General features: G+C 43.4%; 1 protein-coding gene across 1 annotated transcript in view; it reads left to right on the forward strand.

Annotated features, from left to right (window-relative positions):
* TRIO (trio Rho guanine nucleotide exchange factor) overlaps nucleotides 1-22,047 on the forward strand; it is a 964,000-nt gene that overhangs the window by 797,631 nt on the left and 144,322 nt on the right. The window contains exons 35-38 of the mRNA XM_029590045.1: nucleotides 283-575; nucleotides 1,275-1,445; nucleotides 16,845-16,940; nucleotides 20,514-20,662. Coding sequence (XP_029445905.1) covers nucleotides 283-575; nucleotides 1,275-1,445; nucleotides 16,845-16,940; nucleotides 20,514-20,662 — 709 coding nt within the window. The remainder of the gene's footprint in view (nucleotides 1-282; nucleotides 576-1,274; nucleotides 1,446-16,844; nucleotides 16,941-20,513; nucleotides 20,663-22,047) is intronic.

Raw genomic sequence — 22,047 nt, forward strand, 5'->3', positions numbered from 1 at the left:
GCACACGTAGCGCTTTTAAAATCTGCGAGATAGAGAATAGAAAGCTGGTTTAAGAACCCAGTATGATTGCCCCTAGCTTCTGCCGTGTTTCTGATCTGGTACTTGCCAATCAACAAGCTGACACAGCAAACGCTTGGTACCAGATTTTTATTTATTTCTTTATAAAGCCTTTCTTTTCTAACGTGACAGTAAATAAGATTCACTTTACATTGTGTTTTTTTTTTTTCCCACATTATTGTTACTGGTTTGGTTTTAAATGTCCTGCTTGTTTTTCCTCCATAGACTCTCTGTCGGTCTCCAGTAATGATGCCAGTCCCCCTGCCTCAGTGACGTCGCTTCAGCCCCATATGATCGGTGCCCAGAGCTCGCCCGGTCCCAAGCGGCCAGGCAACACCCTGCGGAAGTGGCTAACCAGCCCTGTGAGACGGCTCAGCAGCGGCAAGGCGGACGGGCACGTGAAGAAGCTGGCTCACAAGCACAAGAAGAGCAGGGAGGTGCGCAAGAGCACGGACGCCGGCTCGCAGAAGGACTCGGATGACAGTGCCGCCACGCCGCAGGACGAAACCCTCGAAGAGGTCAGTGACCAGACCAGGGGGCGGTAGGGCCTTGCTTCAAGGCATCAGAACTAGCAAAATGTTTGTTGGGGAGGGTTGTTTTGTTTTTGATAATTCAGCTGACAGGTAAACAAAATTGTTAAGAACTCTTTTTTTTTTCCTTACTGATTTAAATTGTCATCCTGAGAAATTTATGAAATTAGTAGGAGCATATTTTTAAGAATCTTTTGGATGGATCCAACTAAAATATGGCCAGAAGGGCCACATTTCTGAGGTGTCTGTCTAGCCACGCCTCTCCTTCTGGATTGTGGAATATAAGCTCTATTGGCCAAACAGCGAGGAGGAGGAGGAGAGAGATCTGGAGATGTTATAGGTGTCGTGGACAAAAAACAGAGACAGAAACATGGCAGTCCCTGTCCTTAACAGGACTAACCAACCAGCAAAAGAAAAGTGCTTTGTAGTTGAAAAAAAAAGAAAAACAATCAGATGGCAGAAACTGAAAAATGCATCTGGACATGTGGGAAGACATTTTAAAATCTTTTTAGGATATGTCTTTGGGAGGCACTGCAGCTTTGCAAAGAACTCAGCTGCATTTCCAAGCTAGCACGATAATTTTCGGGAAAAGCTTTAAGGGTCCAGGATAGGCTCTGGTCCTGGCCTTTGTCTTTATTTGAACAGAAGAGGGGCGAAAGTGACCACCGATTCTCTTCTCTGTTGCAGAGGGGAAGGAATGAGGGCCTGAGCAGTGGCACTCTTTCCAAATCCTCATCTTCGGGTATGCAGAGCTGCGGCGAAGAGGAAGGCGAGGAAGGAGCAGATGCCGTGCCACTGCCCCCTCCGATGGCAATCCAGCAGCACAGCCTCCTCCAGCCAGACTCCCAGGATGACAAGGTAAGAGAACTAAAACAGAGAAGGTGTGCACTACATATTGACAAAATCCATGTGCGCAAACCAAATTTCTGATCACCGCAAAAAAAAAAAAAAAAAAATCTAACAGGCCTCTTAAAAGATTTGTATATGCTTTGTTTCTAAGCACAGTTTTGATCAACAGGTTAGCTCACTGTGTACTCAAAAAGAAGAAAAAGCAGGGGTTCATAGCCAAATGGAGACAACCTAGTTCAGACTGCTGTGTTTATAAATAAACAGCTGGGTGGATGATTGTATTTTTATTATTCTGTGTCCTGCTTTCCATTATGAAGGTGAATTTTGAGCATTTATAAGTGTTTATTTTTATCTTCATGTCGCAAACAGTGCACATTCATATTTCTGTCACAAGCCTATCCCTAAAATTTAAAAAAACTGAATAAGAGCTACCGCAGAAAGTACGTTCTGGTTAAGAACTGTCCTTGAAAAAAATCCCCAATTCCAGGATTCCACACTGTGGCTGTTTGTGGTTTGGATATAGTAGCTGTCACAGAGACAAGATACACGGAACATCATGACTGGGATATAGATATATCTGTATCTCTAAATGTGTGTGCTCTTTACTCCGCTCTCCCTGCATGAGATATAGATATCCCAGGCTACAGTCTATTCAGGAAGGACCAGGCAGGAAAAAAAGGGGAAGAGGCGTAGCGTTATATATAAAGAACAGTATTAAAGCAATAGCATTGCCGGGTTTACGAGGTAAGGAGGAGACACTGTGGGTTAATCTGTTTATGTTGGTGAAATATGTAGACTACCATCAAATTATCAGAACATGAGGCTGGGTTCCATATTAGGTGTCCCCATCCTGGAAATGGATCTTGGAGTCATTGTGGACAATACTTTGAAACCCTCTGCTCATTGTGCAGTGGCAGTTAAAGAAAACAAATAGGTATTATTAGGAAAGGAATGGAAAATAAAATAGAAGATATCATAATGCCTCTCTATTGATGCATGGTGCAACTGTGACGGTTCTGATTGCCCCATTTCAAAAATTACATAGCAGAACTAGAAAAGGTACATAGAAGGACGACCAAAATGATAAAAGGAATGGAACAGCTCCCCTATGAGGAAAGACTAAACTGGTTAGGATTCTTCAGCTTGGAGAAGAGCCGGTTGAGGAGAGATTGTTTAATCTTTTAAATAGTACTAGGACTAGGAGACGCTCCATGAAGCTAATAGGCTGTACACTTAAAACAAATTGGAGAAAATGGTTTTTTTTCACTCAGCACACAACTAAACTGTGGTATATTTGTTGCCACAGAAAGTGGTGAAAGCAGTTAGCGTAGCTGAGTTTTAAAAAGATTTAGACAAGTTCCTTGAAGAAAAGTCCACAAACTGTTATTGGCTAAGTAGACAGGAAAGCCGCTGCTTATTCCTGGTTATGAGGAAGAAGGATTTCATCTTGTCACAGAATGCATCAGCACAACTCCTAACACCCTCTCAGGGGTTAACGCTGTGGCTGCATCGAGGGGGCTGCTGATCATTGCCAGGCCCACCTGCACATGTGCCCCTATACTTGCAACCTGCCAGCCATCAACTGGGTATCACTTGCCTCTGGGCATGTATCCTGCCCATAAGCTATCCCTTGGTAGTTTCCAGGGAACACAGATCCCACACAGCCCAGGGGTCACCCAGATCCTAGAAATACAGCCATAGACCAAGTACAAAACCACTGGGAATATTAATCAGTCCAGGACAGATAGAGCTAACAAACTATTGAGTTTATTAACAGAAAGTGGGAAGAGTGAACGGCAAAAGATTTAATTTGCAACCAGCAACAGGTAAAATAACAAGGATTAAACAAAAGTTAGCTAAACACTTTTCTCTACTTATCAGTGCCTCAGTAGCTTTAGGAAATGTGCTGTCCACAGGAGTTGGAGCAGCGTCTCAGCACAGAGATCTGCTCTCTCTGTGCTCCCAGCTGAGACAAGAGAACTCTAGCAACTTCAAGGCTAGCGCTCTGTCTGAAGGGCCAATTAGGGCACAAAGTATTTACAATAGCTCCCTGACCAATGGCTTTCTGATTAGTAATAGTTTTCTGGACATTGGGGCTGCAGAATGTTTCTCTCGCAGCTTCCTCAAGGATAATGGGAAATGTTTGCTTCTGAAGCCTCATTAAGAAAGGTGGAAGGAAGGCAAAATGATTATCGGCATGGTTAAAAGGAGAAGTGAAAGAGGCTATTTTAGCCAAAAAATCTTCATTCAAAAATTGGAAGAAGGGACCCATCAGAAGAAAATAGGATAAAGCACTGGCAAGTTAAATGTAAGACATTGATAAGACAGGCTAAGAGAGAATTTGAAAAGAAGTTGGCCATAGAGGCAAAAGCTCACAATAAAAACTTTTAAAAATATGTCCAAAGCAGAAAGCCTGCAAGAGAGTCTGTTGGACTGTTGGATGATCAAGGGTTAAAGGGGCACTTAGAGAAGATAAGGCCATCGCAAAAAGTTTAAATGATTTCTTTGCTTCATTGTTTACTGAAGAGGATATTGGAGAGAGACCCATTCTGGAGAAGGTTTTCATGGGTGATTATTCATATCAACTGAACCAAATCACGGTGAACCTGGAAGATGTAGGCCTGATTGACAAACAGAAGAGTAGTAAATCACCTGGACCGGATGGTATACACCCCAGGGTTCTGAAAGAACTAAAAAATGAAATTTCAGACCTATTAATAAAAATGTGTAACCTATCATTAAAATTATCCAATGTACCTGAAGATTGGAAAATAGTCAATGTAATTCCTATATTTAAAAAAGGGATCCAGGGGTGATCCGGGAAACTATAGAATGGTGAACCTATAGACCGGTGCCGGGAAAAATCATGGAAACTGTTATAAAGAATAAAATCACAAAACATTTAGATAGACATGGTTTGATGGGACACAGCCAGCATGGATTTACCCAAGGAAAGTCCTGCCTCACAAATCTACATTTTTTTGAAGGGGTGAATAAACATGTGGACAAAGGTGAACCAGTAGATGTGGTGTATTTGGATTTTCAGAAGGCGTTTGACAAAGTCCCGCATGAGAGGCTTCTAAGAAAACTAAAAAGTCATAGAATAGAAAGTGATGTCCTTTTGTGGATTGCAAGTTGGTTAAAAGACAGGAAACAGAGAGTAGAATTAAATGGTCGGGTTTTACAGTGTAAAAAGGTAGAGTGTCTCAAGGATCTGTACTTGGACCAGTGCTTTTTAATATTTATAAATGATCTGGAAAAGGGGTACAATGAGTGAGGTGATCAAATTTGCAGATGACACAAAATTATGCAGAGTAATTAAATGCCAAGCGGATTGTGATGAATTGCAGGAAGACCTTGCAAGACTGGAAGATTGGGCTTCCAAATGGCAGATGAAGTTTAATGTGGACAAGTGCAAAGTGATGCATATAGGGATTGCTGTAATTACACAATTTTAGGTTCTGTCTTAGGAGTTACCACCCAGGAAAGAGATCTAGGCGTCATAGTGGATAATACATTGAAATCATCGGCCCAGTGTGCTGCGGCAATCAAAAAAGAAAACAGAATGTTAGGAATTTTTAAGAAGGGAATGGCAAATAAAATGGAGGATGTTATAATGCCTCTGTATCGCTCCATGATGAGACCGCATCCTGAATCCTGTGTGCAGTTCTGGTCACCGCATCTCAAAAAGGATATAACTGCACTGGAAAAAGTGCAGAGAAAGGCAACCAAAATGATAAGGAGCATGGAACGGCTGCTCTTTGAGGAAAGGCTAAAGATGTTAGGGCTGTTCAGCTTGGAGAAGAGATGACTGGGGGGGGGGGGGGGATATGATAGAAGTCTACAAAATCATAAAAGGACTTGAACAAGTTAATGTAAATCAGTTATTTACTCTCTCTCAGATAATAGAAGGACCAGGGGGCACTCCATGAAGTTAGCAAGTAGCTCATTTAAAACAAATTTAAAAAAGTATTTTTCACTCGGCGCATAATTAAGCTCTGGATTCATTGCCAGAGAATGTGGTTACAGTAGTTAGTGTAACTGGATTTAAAAAAGGTTTGGATAAGTTCCTAGAGGATAAATCCATAAACTGCTACGATGGTAATTAATAAGCAGTATTAGCTTGTGATCTATCTTTGGGTACTTGTCAGGTACTTGTGACTTGGATTGTCACTGTTTGAAACAGGATGCTTGGCTTGATGGACTCTTGGTCTGACCCAGTATGGCTATGGCATATCTTATGTTCTTATGTTCATTCTGAGTCAAGCCAGCATTTCAATCCTCTGTTTGAACTACACTGCAGAAGTCAAACACCAGCTGTAGGTCATCTCAGAGGAAATGAGCTCTCTGGGAAAAACAGTCACAAAGCAGAACATCAAATCACTATGCATGCAAAACCCTTGTTTCGCTGCAGATCTATTCTTTGGGATTCTGTCAGGTACGTGGTACCTGGATTGGCCACCATTGGAGACAGGCTACTGGTCTTGATGGACCTTTGGTCGTACCCAGTATGGCATGTCTTGTGTTTTTATGAGAGGAGATGTATAAGCTACTAAACACTACAGCCTGTTAAAATTACCTTGGAGATAAGAAAAAAAAACCAAAAACATTTTTATATTTTTTGGTGTAATGTTCTTTATTGGTTCACATTTGTGATAAACGAGTATTAAATAGGAATAAAGATTATGTGGTTAGTATACTGGACGGGCAAATGATGGCGCATTAGCGCTGTTGTCCGAGACTGCTTGGGGCCCATTGTGTGGCAGGAGGCAGTGGACTGCATTTTGTGCGCACCTCTTCTGATTCCTGCTCCAGTGTTCTTGGGTTTTTAGGATTTGTGGTCTGTATGGCAATGTATGTTTATATATAGAAGAATTTCCTCTCTGTTTGGGGTATTTGGATAAACCTGAAGGGACTCCACTGTTTGTTTGTTAGGTTTTTGTGAGATACCCCACACACTTTGTTGCAGCACTTAATGTTCCAGCAGCCATCGTTGCTTCAAATCTATAAAACTACTAAAATGAATTTGTTCCTGGTTAAATATCGTGGACAGTCCTGTGGAATATCTTTCTGCGCCATGCCTTTTCTATCGAGGTGGGCAGAGTTGGCGCATTAGTTAGGAGGACACGTCTGACATCAGAAGTACTGGGGCTGCCATGGTACAAAATGAATAATGAAAAGCAGAAAAGATTACCAGGGATAACATTTAAGCATTGTTTATGAATGAATATCACTAAAGATGGAGCTGTCAAATTGAGCAGTATAGCATGCATACCCAGAAGATGAAGCTCCAGTCTGCCTTGAGGGAACATTTGCTGCCTACTCTGTTTCCGGTGTGCCCACAGTGTGGGGCATAGTGGTAGTGAAATGAAGCACCATTGTAACCACCGAAGCAGGGACGTGGGAGGCCAGGCAGGGCCTGAAATGCGCAATTCACCAGAGATGCAGCTTTACGGTTGGGAAAAACAAACACGGTTTTGATATGGATTTTGAAGTCAGTCAATTTTTGTGGTGGGTGCTGTGATTTTTTTTTTTTTTTTTTGTAATTTTTATATATTTTGCTGCAGCTGAATTGGAAATGCTAATCTGCTCAGTGGCACTGTACGCAGCCATTAGGGATGTTACAGGACCCCAGGTGACAGCTTCAGTAATGGTCTCAAGGACCATTACTGAGCTGCCACTAGGATGTGGTTAAGGCAGTGAGCTTAGATGGGTTTAAAAAAGGTTTGGACAAGTTCCTGGAGAAGTCCATAAAGTGCAGTTAGTCAAGTTGACATTGGGAATAGCCACTGCTATTACTGGCATTAGTAGCATCGGATCTATTTAATATTTGGGTTCTTGCCAGGTACTTGAAGCCTGGATTGGCCACTCTTGGAAACAGGATGCTGGGCTTGATGGACCCTAGGTCTGACCCAGCATAGCACTTCTTAAGCTCTTACGGCTATGAGCAAACAGCGAATCCTGAACTGGACATCATTGCATTGCCAACAGCTGATGTTAAGCAAAAGAAATCTTAGAAATAGTAGTGTTCTTTCGATTGTTTGACCATTAACACTCACTCCTGTAACCAGTCATAGGACTGAACTCCTGCCTAATGTCCCGCCATCATGGTTAGAATAATCAAATGACTGTCTTCATTAAATACAAAAATAGGGAAACAAACATGTCTCCATGCTTAATTTAGCCAGATTGAGTGAGATTGTTTCCCAACCAGTTTACCCAGATAAAATGACTATTTTTGTGGGCAAATGACTTTGAGCATTGCCCTCATAAACATATCAAGTCAAAGCAAAGTACTGCAAATGATCAGCAAAACCAGGAAAACACAAGTAATAAAGCGATGTCATCACAGACTGAAACAAAAAAGCAACACCAAGCCAAGTGTGTGAGTGGTGGAAAATACAAATCAAAAATATCAATATGAAGGCATACTGTCCAAAACTCACAAGATGTGTTTCAGAAATGGACCTGTTTTAGGGGAAGGACATCTGGGAAATGGGTGAAGCAAATGTTTTGAAACTTTCTCCTCTTTGCACACAAGATAGTGATCCTTGCTGTGAGGTGAGGCAACAGATCAAAAGATCAAACCACTTGTTCACAGCTTCCAGAGAGCGGAGGTAAGGAAAGGATCTCTTCACGTCCACAAAACAGGCATCTGTTTGATGAGAGGGGGGAAGGGGAAGAGAGGAGGGGAAGGCAGTGCAACTGCAGATGAGGCTCATGGTGCTGCAGCCCTATACTGGCTGAGCCTTATTTGATCAGGAAGCTGATAAGAGAAGGAGGAAACTCACAAGCCAAAAAAAAAAATGTAATGACTTTTAACAGAGCGTCTTCTCAATAGAGGAAGTACAGTGACAGCAAGCTGTGTCACCGCCAGCGCAAACAGAGGCAAAAGATCGACGTTAATTTCTGAAACCTGCCTGTCCCTTCAGCCAGTTGTGAGATCATGTGAAAATATACCACAGGTGACAATGATTCAGTCATCTGAAGATGCCAGCACAGGTGAAACTACCAGTAGAAAGCCAACTTAGGGAGCAAAAAGCTAGTGGAGAAAATATCCGAGGTGTCCAATGCCCACCACTGTTGTAGCGCCTCCTGTGCCTTTAAATTGATGTTTGGAAGCTGTATTTTTGGCAACTCGCATGCTTGCTTGGTGTTGCTTTTCGTCTGGCTTTGTAATGACAGCAGCCCTTTAATTACTTTTGTTTTCATGGTTTCACGGATCCTTGCCTTGCCTTGCTGCAATTTGATGATATATTTATTTGGCAGTGATGTGCTTGATCTCGAAATAAAATATTTCTCTTTACTTTTGACTTAAATAATGTTTCTGTTGAGAAATTATGTCAGATCCTCATTCTGGTTTTCTTTATTAAAGACCATATAGCTGACAGAGACACTCGCCCTCACACACACAATCACTGTGTTAGGTTTCACTGTAACTCTCATTTTTAATTCAAGCAGTAGAGCTGTCTCACGGAGAAAATGCCAGCTTTTATCGTGTGATTAATTTTCTTTCTTTCTTTGTTTTGTTTTAATGTTTGTGTCGTCTGTCCCATCACCATTTTTCACAGCTTTATGTTGATTGGTGCTCTGTCTCTGTTGTGCCTACTTTCCTTTACCTCTGCATCTAAAACTTAGGTGCCGTTCCCTCATCTCATTTTCCAAAGTACTTTTATGGAAAAGAAAGCCCTAAAAAAAAGTGAGATAAAACCAGCATTCCCTATGAAAGATCTCTGTGAATGTGTGTTTCACAATAATCTGGTCCCGACGTGTTTGAAACCCATTTGGCGTAAATATAACCTTGTGTTTGCATGGAGTGTGTGAAATGAATCTGTGCCGTCGCTCATGGTGCACACCGTCTACTGTCTCCTTCCCATCGAACAGTACACAAAATGCACAAACGGCCATGTGTTTGTGTACTGCCAGAACCAGAGTTTGATGGCCCACTGCCCTTACCCCAGAGACCTTCTCTCCTCCCGTCATGTCTAGCCCCTAATATGGTATCTCCTTGAAACCAGAGATCTCCTGTACTCTGCACTTACATCTGGGGAGAATGGATGGCGCATTCGGCATGGTGAGCTTTACTATTCCCTACCTTCACTCTCAGAAATATTCCCCAGCTTCATTTAGAAGCTTATTACAAGAAACATGGTGGACGTTTTTTCTTTCTTTCTAAACTGAAGTCCATTGCTAGAAAAAAAACAAAACTCAACATATGTACTTGGTAGTGCCTCAGGGACTCATATTGGGCGCATCATTACTCATTCTGTTAGACCAAAACCTTTCTTATTAAAATTATTTCCCTGTACATACCCAGATTAGTCCAGAATCCTGGGTTTTGCCTCCCTTCCAGCAGATGAAGACAGAGAAAGTTTCACAAACACCACCTCTTAACACGGTGTGCCACCTGCAGCTCCTCAGTATTTCTCTGTCTCAGGCAGATGGAGGAGGTGCAAAACCTGCAGTTCTGTACCTGAAAAAAAATAAAATAAGAGGTTTCAATGGAGCGACGATTTCTATCCCAGGAGGTTGACAGGTCCTGGTGGGACCATCCCTCCTGGTTGCAGAGGTGGACGAGCAGAGGTTGGGGACCCTAGATTGCTCACTGGATTTCGCCTGAGGTGAAAACTGGTGGTCCAGTTCCCTCACCTCTTGGAGGATTGGGAGAGGCCTCTGCCGCACTTCAGATAAGATTGTTCCTTTTGTGTCTTTTATAAAGTAAAAAAAAAAAAAAGAATAGTAACGAGAAAATAAAGGGAAGCAAGTGTGTTTGCTTTACTTTGCTTTAATCTCCTGTTGCTGGTGGTAGAGGGAGACAGCTTCAGCGGTGCTATTTTGTTTTAGTCTCTCCCACTGCTTTTCCTCCCTTGGGCATCTGCCGCGTGATCACAGCTGGACCTGATCATGCCAAAAGGGTGCCGATACAGCATGTGTGGTGACGGCTCCATGCACCTTTCTCGTTCCGGCCGCTGTTCCTGTTACCTCTCTGGTGGAGAGGGCACATTGGGAGGAACTTGGGCAGCAGCTCGGAAACAGTGAGACTCTGGTGGGCCGACGATCCATTCCCACTGAGTGCAGGAACATTAGCCATCTTGGATACGTTCGCCACTAAGGGGCAAGCTGCAGCGGGGGAGGGGATCTCCCGCCCAAGCTTTTTTCAGCCAAGTTCAACTCCGAGGAGGCCCGGGGGGGCAGTCAGAGGAGGAGATTGATCCTCTAGAAAAGGATTCTGAAGCGGAGGATGGCAGAATCCTCCCTACAGGAAGAAATCCAGATTTTCGAGGGCCACTAGGATTCGGAGGGTTCTTGGTCCTTCCGGATCAGGGGCCACTGAGGAGGGTTCCTCGGAGGATTCTGATCAGGGATTGCCATCTGGGGATGGTTCTCATGATGCTGATCCTTCTCGATGCCCACAAGATCCGGAAGAGGATGCGAGAAAAGTTCCAACGATGGAAAGCGACAATCCCAAGGTAGTTCACCTATTTCAAAGGGAGGAACTCAGGCCCCTGATCCCATCAGACCTGGCAGAATTGGGAACCCCCATTCCGCAGGACCAGGCTGACCTGGAGAAAGTATCCATTCATGACCAGCTTGAAGGGTCCAGCCAAGGCTTTTCCTTTTTCACAAGTCGGTTAAAGAGTTGGTGGTGAGGGAGTGGGATACTATGGAGACTGGCCTTAAGGTTAGCAGAGCTATGGATAAGCTTTATCCTTTGCCCAAAGACATTTTGGAGCTCTTGAAAGTGCCGAAGGTGGATGCCTTGGTCTCAGATATTACAAAAAGGACCACCATTCCAGTAGCTGGCATGGCAGCTCTTAAGGATTTGCAGGACAGGAAGCTCGAAGTACATCTCAAGAAGATCTTCGAGGTGTCTGCTTTGAGCATCCATGCAGCTTGTGTGTAGCAGCTTCAAGCTCCGGGCTAGTTTAAGATGGGAACAGCAGTTGCAGAGTGCTAGAGAAATGTCACCCCAGGAATCCAAACAGGCAGAGCAATTGGAGTCTGCAATGGCTTATGGTACGGATGCTTTGTATGACCTCATTTGCACTTTTTCCAGGACCATGATGTCCACGGTTTCCACTAAGAGGCTTCTTTGGCTAAGAAACTGGTCAGCGGATGTTTTGTCAAAGACTCAGCTGGGAGCATTGCCTTTTAAGGGAAAACTGTTGGGGAAGACTGAGCAGCTGATCAAACATCTAGGAGATAAAGTGCACAAGCTACCAGTGGACAAGCCAAAAGGGTCCAAAGGATTTCTCTCAGTGTGCTCTCGGTTTTGGGCGCAAAGGCGTTTCCGTCAGAGCAGAGCTCTGGCTGCTGGCCAAAGGCAGACCTCGGAGAGGTCACAGTCCTGGAGCCAGCCATTTTGGGGGGCGCAGAGCAGGTCAAAATGTCTCCAACCAGGGTAGTGGCGGAGCCAGCCGGCGCAATGAGGTAAGGCTGGTCCACTCCTCGATTCCAGTCATCGGGGGTTGTCTGACTCATTTTTAGGAAGAGTGGGTTAAGATCACATCAGACCAGTGGGTTTTAAGTGCGATAGGACAAGGCTATGCTATAGAATTTGCTCAGCCGCTCAGAAACCTGTTTTATGGTGTCTCCCTGTGCCTCAGCAGAGAAGACATTGATCGTTCAGCAGACCTTACAGCGGCAGTGAATGCTGGGGGCCATTATTCCTGTTCCCCAGGACGAGCAGGGGATGGGGTGTTATTCCATTTATTTTGTGGTGCCAGAAAAGGAAGGAACCCTTCATCCAATTCTGTATTTAAAGAAGGTAAACGTAGCTCTCAAAGTTTCCCATTTCCGGATGGAATGTCTGAAGTCTGTCATAGCAGCGGCGAGAAGCGGGGAGTTCTTGGCTTCCTTGGATCTGACGAAGGCATATCTGCACATAGGGATTCACCCAGACCATCAGAAGTACCTCCGATTTATGATCCTGGGGAGGCATTTTCAATTTTGCATTCTCCTGTTCGGCCTAGCAAAAGCCCCGAAGACTTTCACCAAGGTGGTGGTGGAGGCAACCCTCAAAAAGGAGGGTGTGCTGGTCCACCCGTATCTGGATGATTGGCCCATCTGGGCGAAGTCAGAAGACCTTTGCAGACGAGCAGTGAGCATGGTGGTGCAACGCCTTAGTTCATTGGGATGGATAGTGAATCTGTCCAAGATTCAACTTTCTCCTTCGCAGGTTCTGGAGTTCTTGGGCGTGCGCTTTGGTACCCGAGTGGGGAAGTTTTTTCTCACGGAGGAGCGTATTGTCAAGCTGCGGACTCAAATTCTGAACCTGTTGGTGGCCCGAGTACCAAGGGCCTGGGATTATTTGCAGGTCCTTCGTTCCATGGCCTCAACCTTGGAGTTGGTCCCGTGGGTGTTTGCCCATATGAGGACTCTACAGAAAGTGTTGCTATCCCAGTGAGACCCGATTTCTTCCACTACCGCTTACGGAGTCTGCCAGATCCAGTCTTTCCTGGTGGCTTGGCCAGAACCATTTGTGCTAAGGGGTGGACCTCGAGGTGCCACAGTGGATGGTAGTGACTACCAACGCCAGTCTCTCCGGTTGGGGAGCTGTGTGTCGGTCCCAGTTGGTGCAAGGCCAATTGTCAGCAGAGGAAGCGACCTGGTTCATCAATTGCCTAGAGACAAGAGTGGTACGGTTAGCCCTGCAGGAGATTCTTTCTCTTTTGCGCAACTGTGCAGTCAGAGTCCTGTCCAACAGTGCAACAATGGTGGCCTACATCAACCGCCAGGGAGGTACCAAGAGCTGAGTGGTTGCTTTGGAAGCGTAGATGCTGATGTCCTGGGTGGAGCAACATCTGGCCTCAATAGCTGCCTCGCACATAGCGGGATGCGATAATGTGCAAGCAGATTTTCTCAGCCAGCAATATTTTAACCCAGGAAAATGGGAGCTCTTGAAGGAGGCAATGACCCTAATTTCTCGCAGATGGGGCATTCCTCTTATGGTTCTTATGGCAATTCAAGGAATGCCAAGGTGCTGGGCTTCTTCAGCTGGAGAAGAGAGCCCGGAACAGAAGGGGTTCTTCTTTGGCCGCACGACATTCTGATCTATGTGTTTCCACCATGGTCCCTGGTAAGCAAGGTTGTGAGGAGAATAGAGGTCCATTCAGGAAAGGTGATTCTCGTGGCTCCAGAGTGGCCATGAAGGCCTTGGTTTACAGATTTGGTCAATCTAGCAGTGGACGGCCCCTTGAGACTGGGCCATCTGCCAAAATTTCTACAACAGGGCCCTATATTTTTAGATCAAGCGGATCGCTTTTGTCTAGCGGCTTGGCTTTTGAAAGGAAGCAATTAAGAAGAAAAGGATATCCTGAGGATGTTATTTCTACTCAGTTGCATGCTCGTAAGACTTCTACTTCCTTGGCATATATCAGTGTTTGGAGAGTTTTTGAGGCTTGGTGTACGGAGTAGAGGGTTGATTCTCTGCGAGCTTCGGTGGTGCAGATTCTGGCCTTTTTGCAGAGAGGTTTGTCAAAAGTTTTGTCCTGTGAGAGTGCAGGTGTCGGCCCTGGGCTGCTTGCAAGGCAAGATTCATGGAACAGCCCTAGCTGCGCATCTGGATGTGGTATGTTTCATTCGAGGGGAGAAGCATCTGCGCCCTCCTGTTCATCAGTTGTGCCCCTCTTAGAGCCTTAATTTGGTCCTCAAGGGCATGTGTGAGGTGCCATTTGAGCCTCTAAAGAGGGCCACCATAAAGATCTGACTTTGAAGGTGGTTTTATTTTTGTGGCAATTTGTCATGTAGAGAACCCTTTTTGTGGATTTCGGATTTTGGAGTCTCTCTGAGGATGGTTCTGTCTTTTCTGCCGAAGGTAGTCTCAGCATCCCACTTAAGTCAATCCTGGGCTGCTTGCCCTGGATTGTAAAGGCCGGAGCTTCTGGCCTTTATAAATTTGGAGATTGTTGCACCTCACGCAAAAGAATTAAGACAGTTGATGTCTGAAGGGCCTTGTTGCAGGATCTGGAGGTCACTAAGTTTCAGATTGTCTGATCACCTTTCTGTTCTATGGAGTAGTGCGACAAAGGGCAGAAAGTATCAAAGACCACGATTGCGCAGTGGTTGAAGAAGGCTATTGGGTCTGCATATATCTGCATGGTTGACCTATCCGAGAGGGGTTAAGGGCTCATTCTACCTGTTCCCAGGTGGCTTCCTGGACAGAGTGCCAACTGGTGTCACTGCAAGAGATTTTCAGGGCGGCTACTTGGAAGTCTTAAAAAGCAAAGTGGAAGATGGTCTCGTATAGCCAGGAAGCAATAATGGAAAGATGAGATATCTAAAATGAAGGGAGTCCTTTATTAAGTTTCAAAAATAAGTAACATATTTACATTTCCTTTTTTTTTTTTTGTTTGTGTGTGAAGGTCTGGTATTTGAGTTTCTGTCTGTTTTCCTCCTCTCTTTATATATTGTATTCCCCTATAGCTTATCTGTGCCTATATAATATACATGTTTTTGCATTAAAGAAAAAGTGTCTGATTAGTATATGATTTTTTTATTTTGAGATATAACAAGGATTGTACTTGTATTATGCAGCCCTAGGTTAGGATGAAACTTGGCCAGAGTTGGGCATTTCTATTTATATTGGAGATATTATTTTTGAAACTTAATAAAGGACTCCCTTCATTTTAGATGTCTCATCTTTCCATTATTACTTGGAAGTCTTTACATACTCTTGCCAGGCACTACTGGTTGGATGTCTGGGCTACGGACGTTGACAGCTTTGGTGAAAGTGTTCTTCGAGCAGGACCCACCCCGGATAGGGAAGCTTTAAATCATCCCACGAGTCTGAACTGATCTGGGTACATACAGAGAAAGGAAAATTGGTTCTTACCTGCTAATTTTCATTCCTGTAGTACCACAGATCAGTCCAGAATCCTGCCCAGTGGTGGAGAGAAGTTTTAGAAAGTCCGCTCGATCTGTTTTTTGTTCTTGAATAACTCTGAAGAATGGCACAGGTTTCTCGTTAACCTTTCAATAGAGTTTTTGAATTACATTATAAATTTTACTCTTTCCTCTGCTCTTTCCGGGGAATTTGATAGTGTTGGGTATTGGAAACCTTTTTGACTTTTTATGCTTGGGTACTTGGTAATACTGAGGAGCTGCAGGTGGCACACCGGTTAAGAGGGGGTGTTTGTGAAACTTTCTCTGTCGCCATCTGTTGGAAGGGAGGCAAAACCCAGAAGTCTGGAATGATCTGTGGTACTACAGGAACAAAGATTAGCAGGTAAGAACCAATTTTCCTTTATCTTTTAGTGCTGAAAGTGCAGAGTAGTGTCTGTCCATTTTGCACAGTTCACCAGTTGGGCCCAGACTTGAGGGAAAGGTAGATTATGGGCCTGCCACTTACTATACTGAAAATAATCTTAGTCCAATAAAGAGTGAGAGCTTGATCAGCGGGACCCAAGTTGAAAAATGCTAAAAATTCCATTCATAAGTACGGGTTTTGCTTTCTCCCTGGTTTTAAATTCTTTGATCCTGTGTCTCTCTGGTCTTGCGGCCTTGGGAACAGCTGCATAGGCAGTAGTTATAACATGCTCCACCATCTAGTCTGGCTGTGTACATTTTTTGTTTTATATATATTTTTTAATTTCTTTGTATGTACAATGAACAACATGTAGAAATACAAACCATCAGAAACAAAATTGTGTGTCCTAATTGGAAGTTCCTTTGCTGACATAGAAGCTGCTGGTGGGGTGGATTCTGCTTTAAAGGCATTCAAACATGAAATAATCAAAGGAAATTTTCCATTTTTCTTGCACTCTTGACAGTGTGTATATTGTGGAATGCCTTATGTGCCTCACTGTTGGTCCATCTGTGGTGTTTTTCAGCTGCGCATGTCAGAAACGTGACGTGTGGAACATTCAGCTTTCACACCCAGCTTAAGAACTGGGCTCACAGGTTTGAGAGTTACATATACACGGACACACACAAAACCACTTTGCAAATTAGCACTCCGTGTAAAGAACGCCTTTGGAAACTTTGTGTATTCCACAGAGTACATCTTTCCAATCTTGCTTCTTTTTAACCTTGGTTTTACTACTTAAGAGTGCTACAGATGGGTTTTCTTCTAAAATATGAAGAGCAAACAATGTGCACAGTTGATGTAATCCAATTTTGTTAAATATGATATTCTGCCCTTTTAAATATACTTCTCCCCTCTCCTGAGGAATAAAGCTCAGTGTGGTCCGTTTCATGCACAACTTTTCGGTTAGAGGTATTATAGAAGATGGGATTACATTATACCTTTTTGAAAATATTATTTAACTGGTTAAGCTATCTATCAAGAGGTTGTATTTACAGGTGAAATCTTTTGTAATGGTTTTCAGCCTTGCTTAAAGGGCTTTCAGAAGGTTTGTGGTTTCCCATGGTTTCCCATATCTTTTGTTGTTTTGGTTGTTTTCACAGACATCCTCGAGGCTGCTGGTTCGTCCTTCCAGCTCAGAAACACCCAGTGCAGCTGAATTGGTCAGTGCAATAGAGGAGCTCGTGAAAAGCAAAATGGTAAGTAAAATATGTCCCCTTCTTTCATTTCTTCTACCTGTTGTCCTCACCAGACAAAGCACACCATGGTTTGTGGCCCCTGAACAAGGTCTATCATGCTGATATCTGGGCTAATCAGAAGAGAAGTTAAAAATGGCCTGTGTACTTGCTTATGATGCTATAGCTCTACTAAGAGCTTGCTCCAATTGATCTTGATTCACCTAGGAGCTGGATGAAACTACTAGGCCAAACAAGAGAAAAGATAAGGGGGGCCGATGCAATACCATGCACTAGCTGCTGCACACAGCTTAACGCACAGTTGGACACGCATTTTGGACATGTGTCCATAACCCTCCGATCCAATATGGGGATTAGTACATCCAAATCACCAGATAGCTAATTCGGTCATCACATGTAAATCCATGTAGATGAGGCTGTTAGCTAATCCCCGCAATCCAATAAATTTTACAAGTGGCCAATGTGCCCTTGCAACGCAAAAAATTGTATGCCAGCCCAGGGCTGGCATAAAGGTATGGCATGCTCAAGGGCGCATTGGAAAAAAAAGAAAAATCCTGCTTTCTTTGATTCCTCCTAATAGTAGTCCATGCCTATTATCTTGTGCATGCATATGCTGGTAGCAGGAGAAAACGTACGCTCATAGATTGAACATCTGTTTTCCCAACCTGTTTGACAGCCACCTCTCCTGTGTGCCCAATGCCGAGGAGGTGCTAGGAATGCACATTTGTCCATTGCACCTCCTTTTAAGCGTGATACCTCATTTAAATATTGGATTACACGCCCAGGAAAGCTGGCTAGGCATGCTTTAGGAAAATGGGTGCTTGACACGGAGTGCCCATTTTCTGCGCACAGTTATTGCAATGGGCCCCAAGGTAATGGTGTGAGTTAACCAAAATAAACACGTCATACTAGCAGCTAAGGAAAGATCTTTATTTAGATAAAGTATGGATTATTCCAGGAGAGTGCAAGATTATCAGCAAGGCAATTCAGATGCAGTCTCAGTGACCATTGTTTACATAATAGATTAATTCCAATTTGCACACCAATGAGCTAGTTTGTTCGCATAATTTTTCTAATTGGTTGGAATTATAATTTTATCTCATATATGTTAATAGGCTGGAATTCTTGTAAGTCATGTGACTTCTTGTAAATTGAGCCCAGAGGGCAGGAACAAAACTTAAGGCTGAACTTAACATACTTTTTAACCTTTGTCCTCCATTCTAAAAGGGGAGTTGAATTCAGACAACAATCAATGAGGGCCCCAACTTTTACAGTCTGGGGAACTGATAAGCATGGGGGGGTAACCTATACGGAGCAGCAGTTATTACCTTTAACAGAAGGCGAGGGATTACTACCCTTAACCAATAAGCCTTGATGCTTTTGACAAAACTACAACATCATTCTCCTGTATGACGGCGATGGGGAGGTGGATGGAAGAGGAATTGGATTTAGACGACAACCAACATAGGCCCTGACTTTTACGGATTGGGATATTGATACACAGACAAAAGTGAAAAAGCACAGGACTGCTTCTAAGGCCAATTCCATAAGTAAAACATGTCAGCGCTGTCTGAATTTTCAAGAAGGCTTATCAGCCAGTAAAAATGTTGCTAGCAGTACATTTTTTATGGGTTATCATAAAGCCTGGGAACAACTTCAAGGAGCATCAGCTGTGCTACCCTTAAGAGAAGCATAGGGGTAACCTGCACAGTGTGACAGATACTACCATAGGAAGCTTGTTGGGCAGACTGGATAGCCTATTTGGTCCTGTTTTTTGCCATCATTACTATTTTACTATATTTTAGTATATTCTGGCATGTCAACAGTCTTCAATAATTCTACAAGACTAATCAGTGTAAATTCACATTGCAATAATAATAGCTTCATAGCAAAACCTTTTCAAAGCACCCTAACAGGAATAGTAAATGCATTAAGAATACAAAACCTCCTGTTTTGCATGCATTGCTGCCTTCTGTACAGCTCAGCAAGTCTAGCATTTCCAACAGAGAACAGTATACACATCTAATGTCCCTTACCCATGGTTTCCACCCTTCATCTGACTCAGCTCCCAGCTGTGCTATGGTGCACATCTCTCCCAATGCAAATGACCTCATCACATCAGTTAGTTTTGCCTCCAGTGAGTGGAAAGAAGTATGGGTGTGCTTTGCAAAAAGATTTTCGCATAGCCACAAAATACTTAAAAAAAAAAAAAAAAAAAGTAATAAAAATATCTAACACTATATAGAAGCATTGAATATGATGGCAGATAAGGACCATACCATCTGGTCTATCCAATTTCATTCCAGGTACAATGCCATAGACATTCACTTCTCTGCAACTAGGAATCCTGTGTGATAGCTTATCCCTGGCTTTCTAGGTTTCTGCCATATACCCTCTGACTCCATGTGCTGACACACTGCATTAAAATCCTCTTTCATAGTCTAAAAAACAAACATGAATAACCCCTTCTGTTTGAGAGTTCTCCCGAGGGCATTACAATCTTTTCCTTTTTTTTTTTTACTGTGCACAAAACTAAAAGTAATCCTGAATGGAATTGACTGCATTGTCAGTTCAGTACATTTAAAGCAGTGCAGCAGCTACAGATGTGTTGTTGCTGCATGTCTTACACGTGCTGTTTGCAAACGTCATTAGGCGCAGGTACCCCTGGGCAGCCTCTGACGCTGCATGCCAAGGATAATGGAAGTCTCATCCTCAAGCATAAGCAGAATATCTTGAATGTTGTCTTATTGAGGTTTATTTGTATACAACGACCACAGTTTATGGCCAGCATAGATTGTGGTTATCCCAAAAACGTGATTTATGTGTGGCACTGTTGAACCAGAATTTGCCATCCCTGAGCCGAAGCTTCCCAAAACCATGCAGCCCTGATGCACCTTGGGAAATGTTGATATTTGAGCTAGGCTGTTACCTTACTGTCTTTTTGTTTGTTTGTTTGTTCTATTGGGGAGGAGGGAAGTGTGTGTTAAGGGGTTTTCTGTCTATGTAGTAGAAGGTGGTATACATTTTTAAAACTAGAGGGCAATAATGAAAGCCCATTCCAAGGGTGAAATAGTATTTTGCCTATGGAAATCGGGGCTTTCAGTGTTGCCCAAGCAGTCTGCAGGTAAAAGTGTGCACATTGCTCAACAACACACCTGCAGTAAAGAAGGTGGTCCAAGAGGGAGGAGAGCGTAACACATGTATGTAGTTTTGTATAATCAAAACGGCATGCATTATTTCAGACAGAAGCATTGCCCTCCGAGAATGCAGGCGCAGTCTCTGCCGATCAATTTTCAGGGGACAGTAGTCAAAGCAAAAGAATATGTGGGCATTTGCTTTGATTATCGATGCAAACTCCCATCAGTAAAAGTATCCCCAGAGTTGGTACCTGTGCACGGGAAGTTTGAGATTATTGCTCCCTAATCTTATACAGAGATCTGTTGCAGACTGATATGCTTTGGCGTGTGTCAGAATACAGAATAGTTCCATAGACCCTGCATATATTAACAAAACTGATTTTACAGAATGTTACCGCTGACTTGGGGTTTCTCTGTTTCTTTGGGGTTTTTTTTGCAGGCACTGGAGGACCGGCCAAGCTCCTTGCTTGTAGACCAGGGTGACAGCAGTAGCCCATCCTTCAACCCTTCTGACACGTCCCTGCTCTCCTCCTCCTCCCCCATTGATGAGATGGAAGAAAGGAAGTCCAGCTCCCTGAAGAGACGACAGTAAGATGGCTGTGCACTTGCGCAGTGAGCCAGAATGTTTCCCCTTTCCCCTAGCTCTGAGGAACATCATTCGCCTTTACTGGGCTATCGATGTGAGAGGTTATTGAGCAGCTTCCCCTAACCCTAATAATGAGGAACCAGTTCAATGCTTTGTTTTGCGTAGCTGCGTTAGGGCACTCCCAACGGTGGCGCTAGCTTCTTCCCCGTTGGGACAGAAGAACCGAGGTAGGCTAGACAGCAAATTTCACCACGACACCCTCCGCAGACTTCCTCATTCCCCCAAATCCTGGATCAGCGTGGGAAATTGTAAAGGGTGGGGTAAACAAGCATGGGCTGGCTTCGGTTTCCTCCCTCCCCGCTTGCTGCCATCAGACCCAGCAGCGACCCCCACCAGTACCAAGGGTGAGGTCAACAGGGACGGGCCAAGGGAGCAATGAAGATGGGGTTGGTTGCCACCCCTAATAGTATGTTTTATTTTTGTGCTAGGAGAGGGGTCACCTCACACCCCGAGCACTGCACCAGGACATTCTTTTCACAGATTGGTCTTGTTTGACAGTTAAAACCAGTGAGATATTAAATTGATTAGTATTTGTGTGTACTACATACACATAATCATATTTTGGTTCTTTTTTCGTCAGCCTTTTCTTGAGAAATCTTAGGAATTTGGTTCCAGTTAAGTTACATTAAAATGGGAAAGAAATCCACATTTATTATCCAAACTACATTTTCTGCCTTCGTCACCGTCCTTTAATTATAAACAGTGGTTCAGACCTTTTTACATTAATTTATTTTTCTTCCACATTCCCTTCAGTATTCAAAATTCCCACCTTAGGTTGCATGTCTGGATGTCTTGGGGTATACCTTCTCCACCCTTGACAGCTGGAAAAGCAGGCTCCTGTGAGATTTACCTTCCTTAAGTACTGTGTTCATTTTAAGAGACAATACCTTGTAAATTCATTGAGAGGAAGTTATCAGAATAGTACAGGGCCTGCCACACAGACCCTACTCAGAGAGGTGTAAGGAACTCTGTGTGTTGTATGGAGCAAACATGGAACAGGAGACATGACAGAAACCCCCAAATATCGAGCAGCACACTATTTCAGTGGTGGCCCCTGATTTGGGGACCAGCCTGTGCTTCTCCTCCCCATACATTTAATGCATCAAAACTTAAAAAAACACTATTGAAGATTTTTCTTTTTATTGATGTTTATTCTTAAGACACTTTTTACCGAATGAACTGTTTTAAAGGTAACTTAAGTTAATTGTATTGAGAGATCATTTTATCTTTCTATGTTTAATGATTGTATTATTATAATGCTTTTTTTTTTTTAAACTTCCTATTTATATTGTTTGGCCCTGATATTATTATGTATGTTTTCTTGTTA

Source organism: Rhinatrema bivittatum, chromosome 2 (assembly GCF_901001135.1).
Source record: "Rhinatrema bivittatum chromosome 2, aRhiBiv1.1, whole genome shotgun sequence".
Taxonomy (NCBI): Eukaryota; Metazoa; Chordata; class Amphibia; order Gymnophiona; family Rhinatrematidae; genus Rhinatrema; species Rhinatrema bivittatum.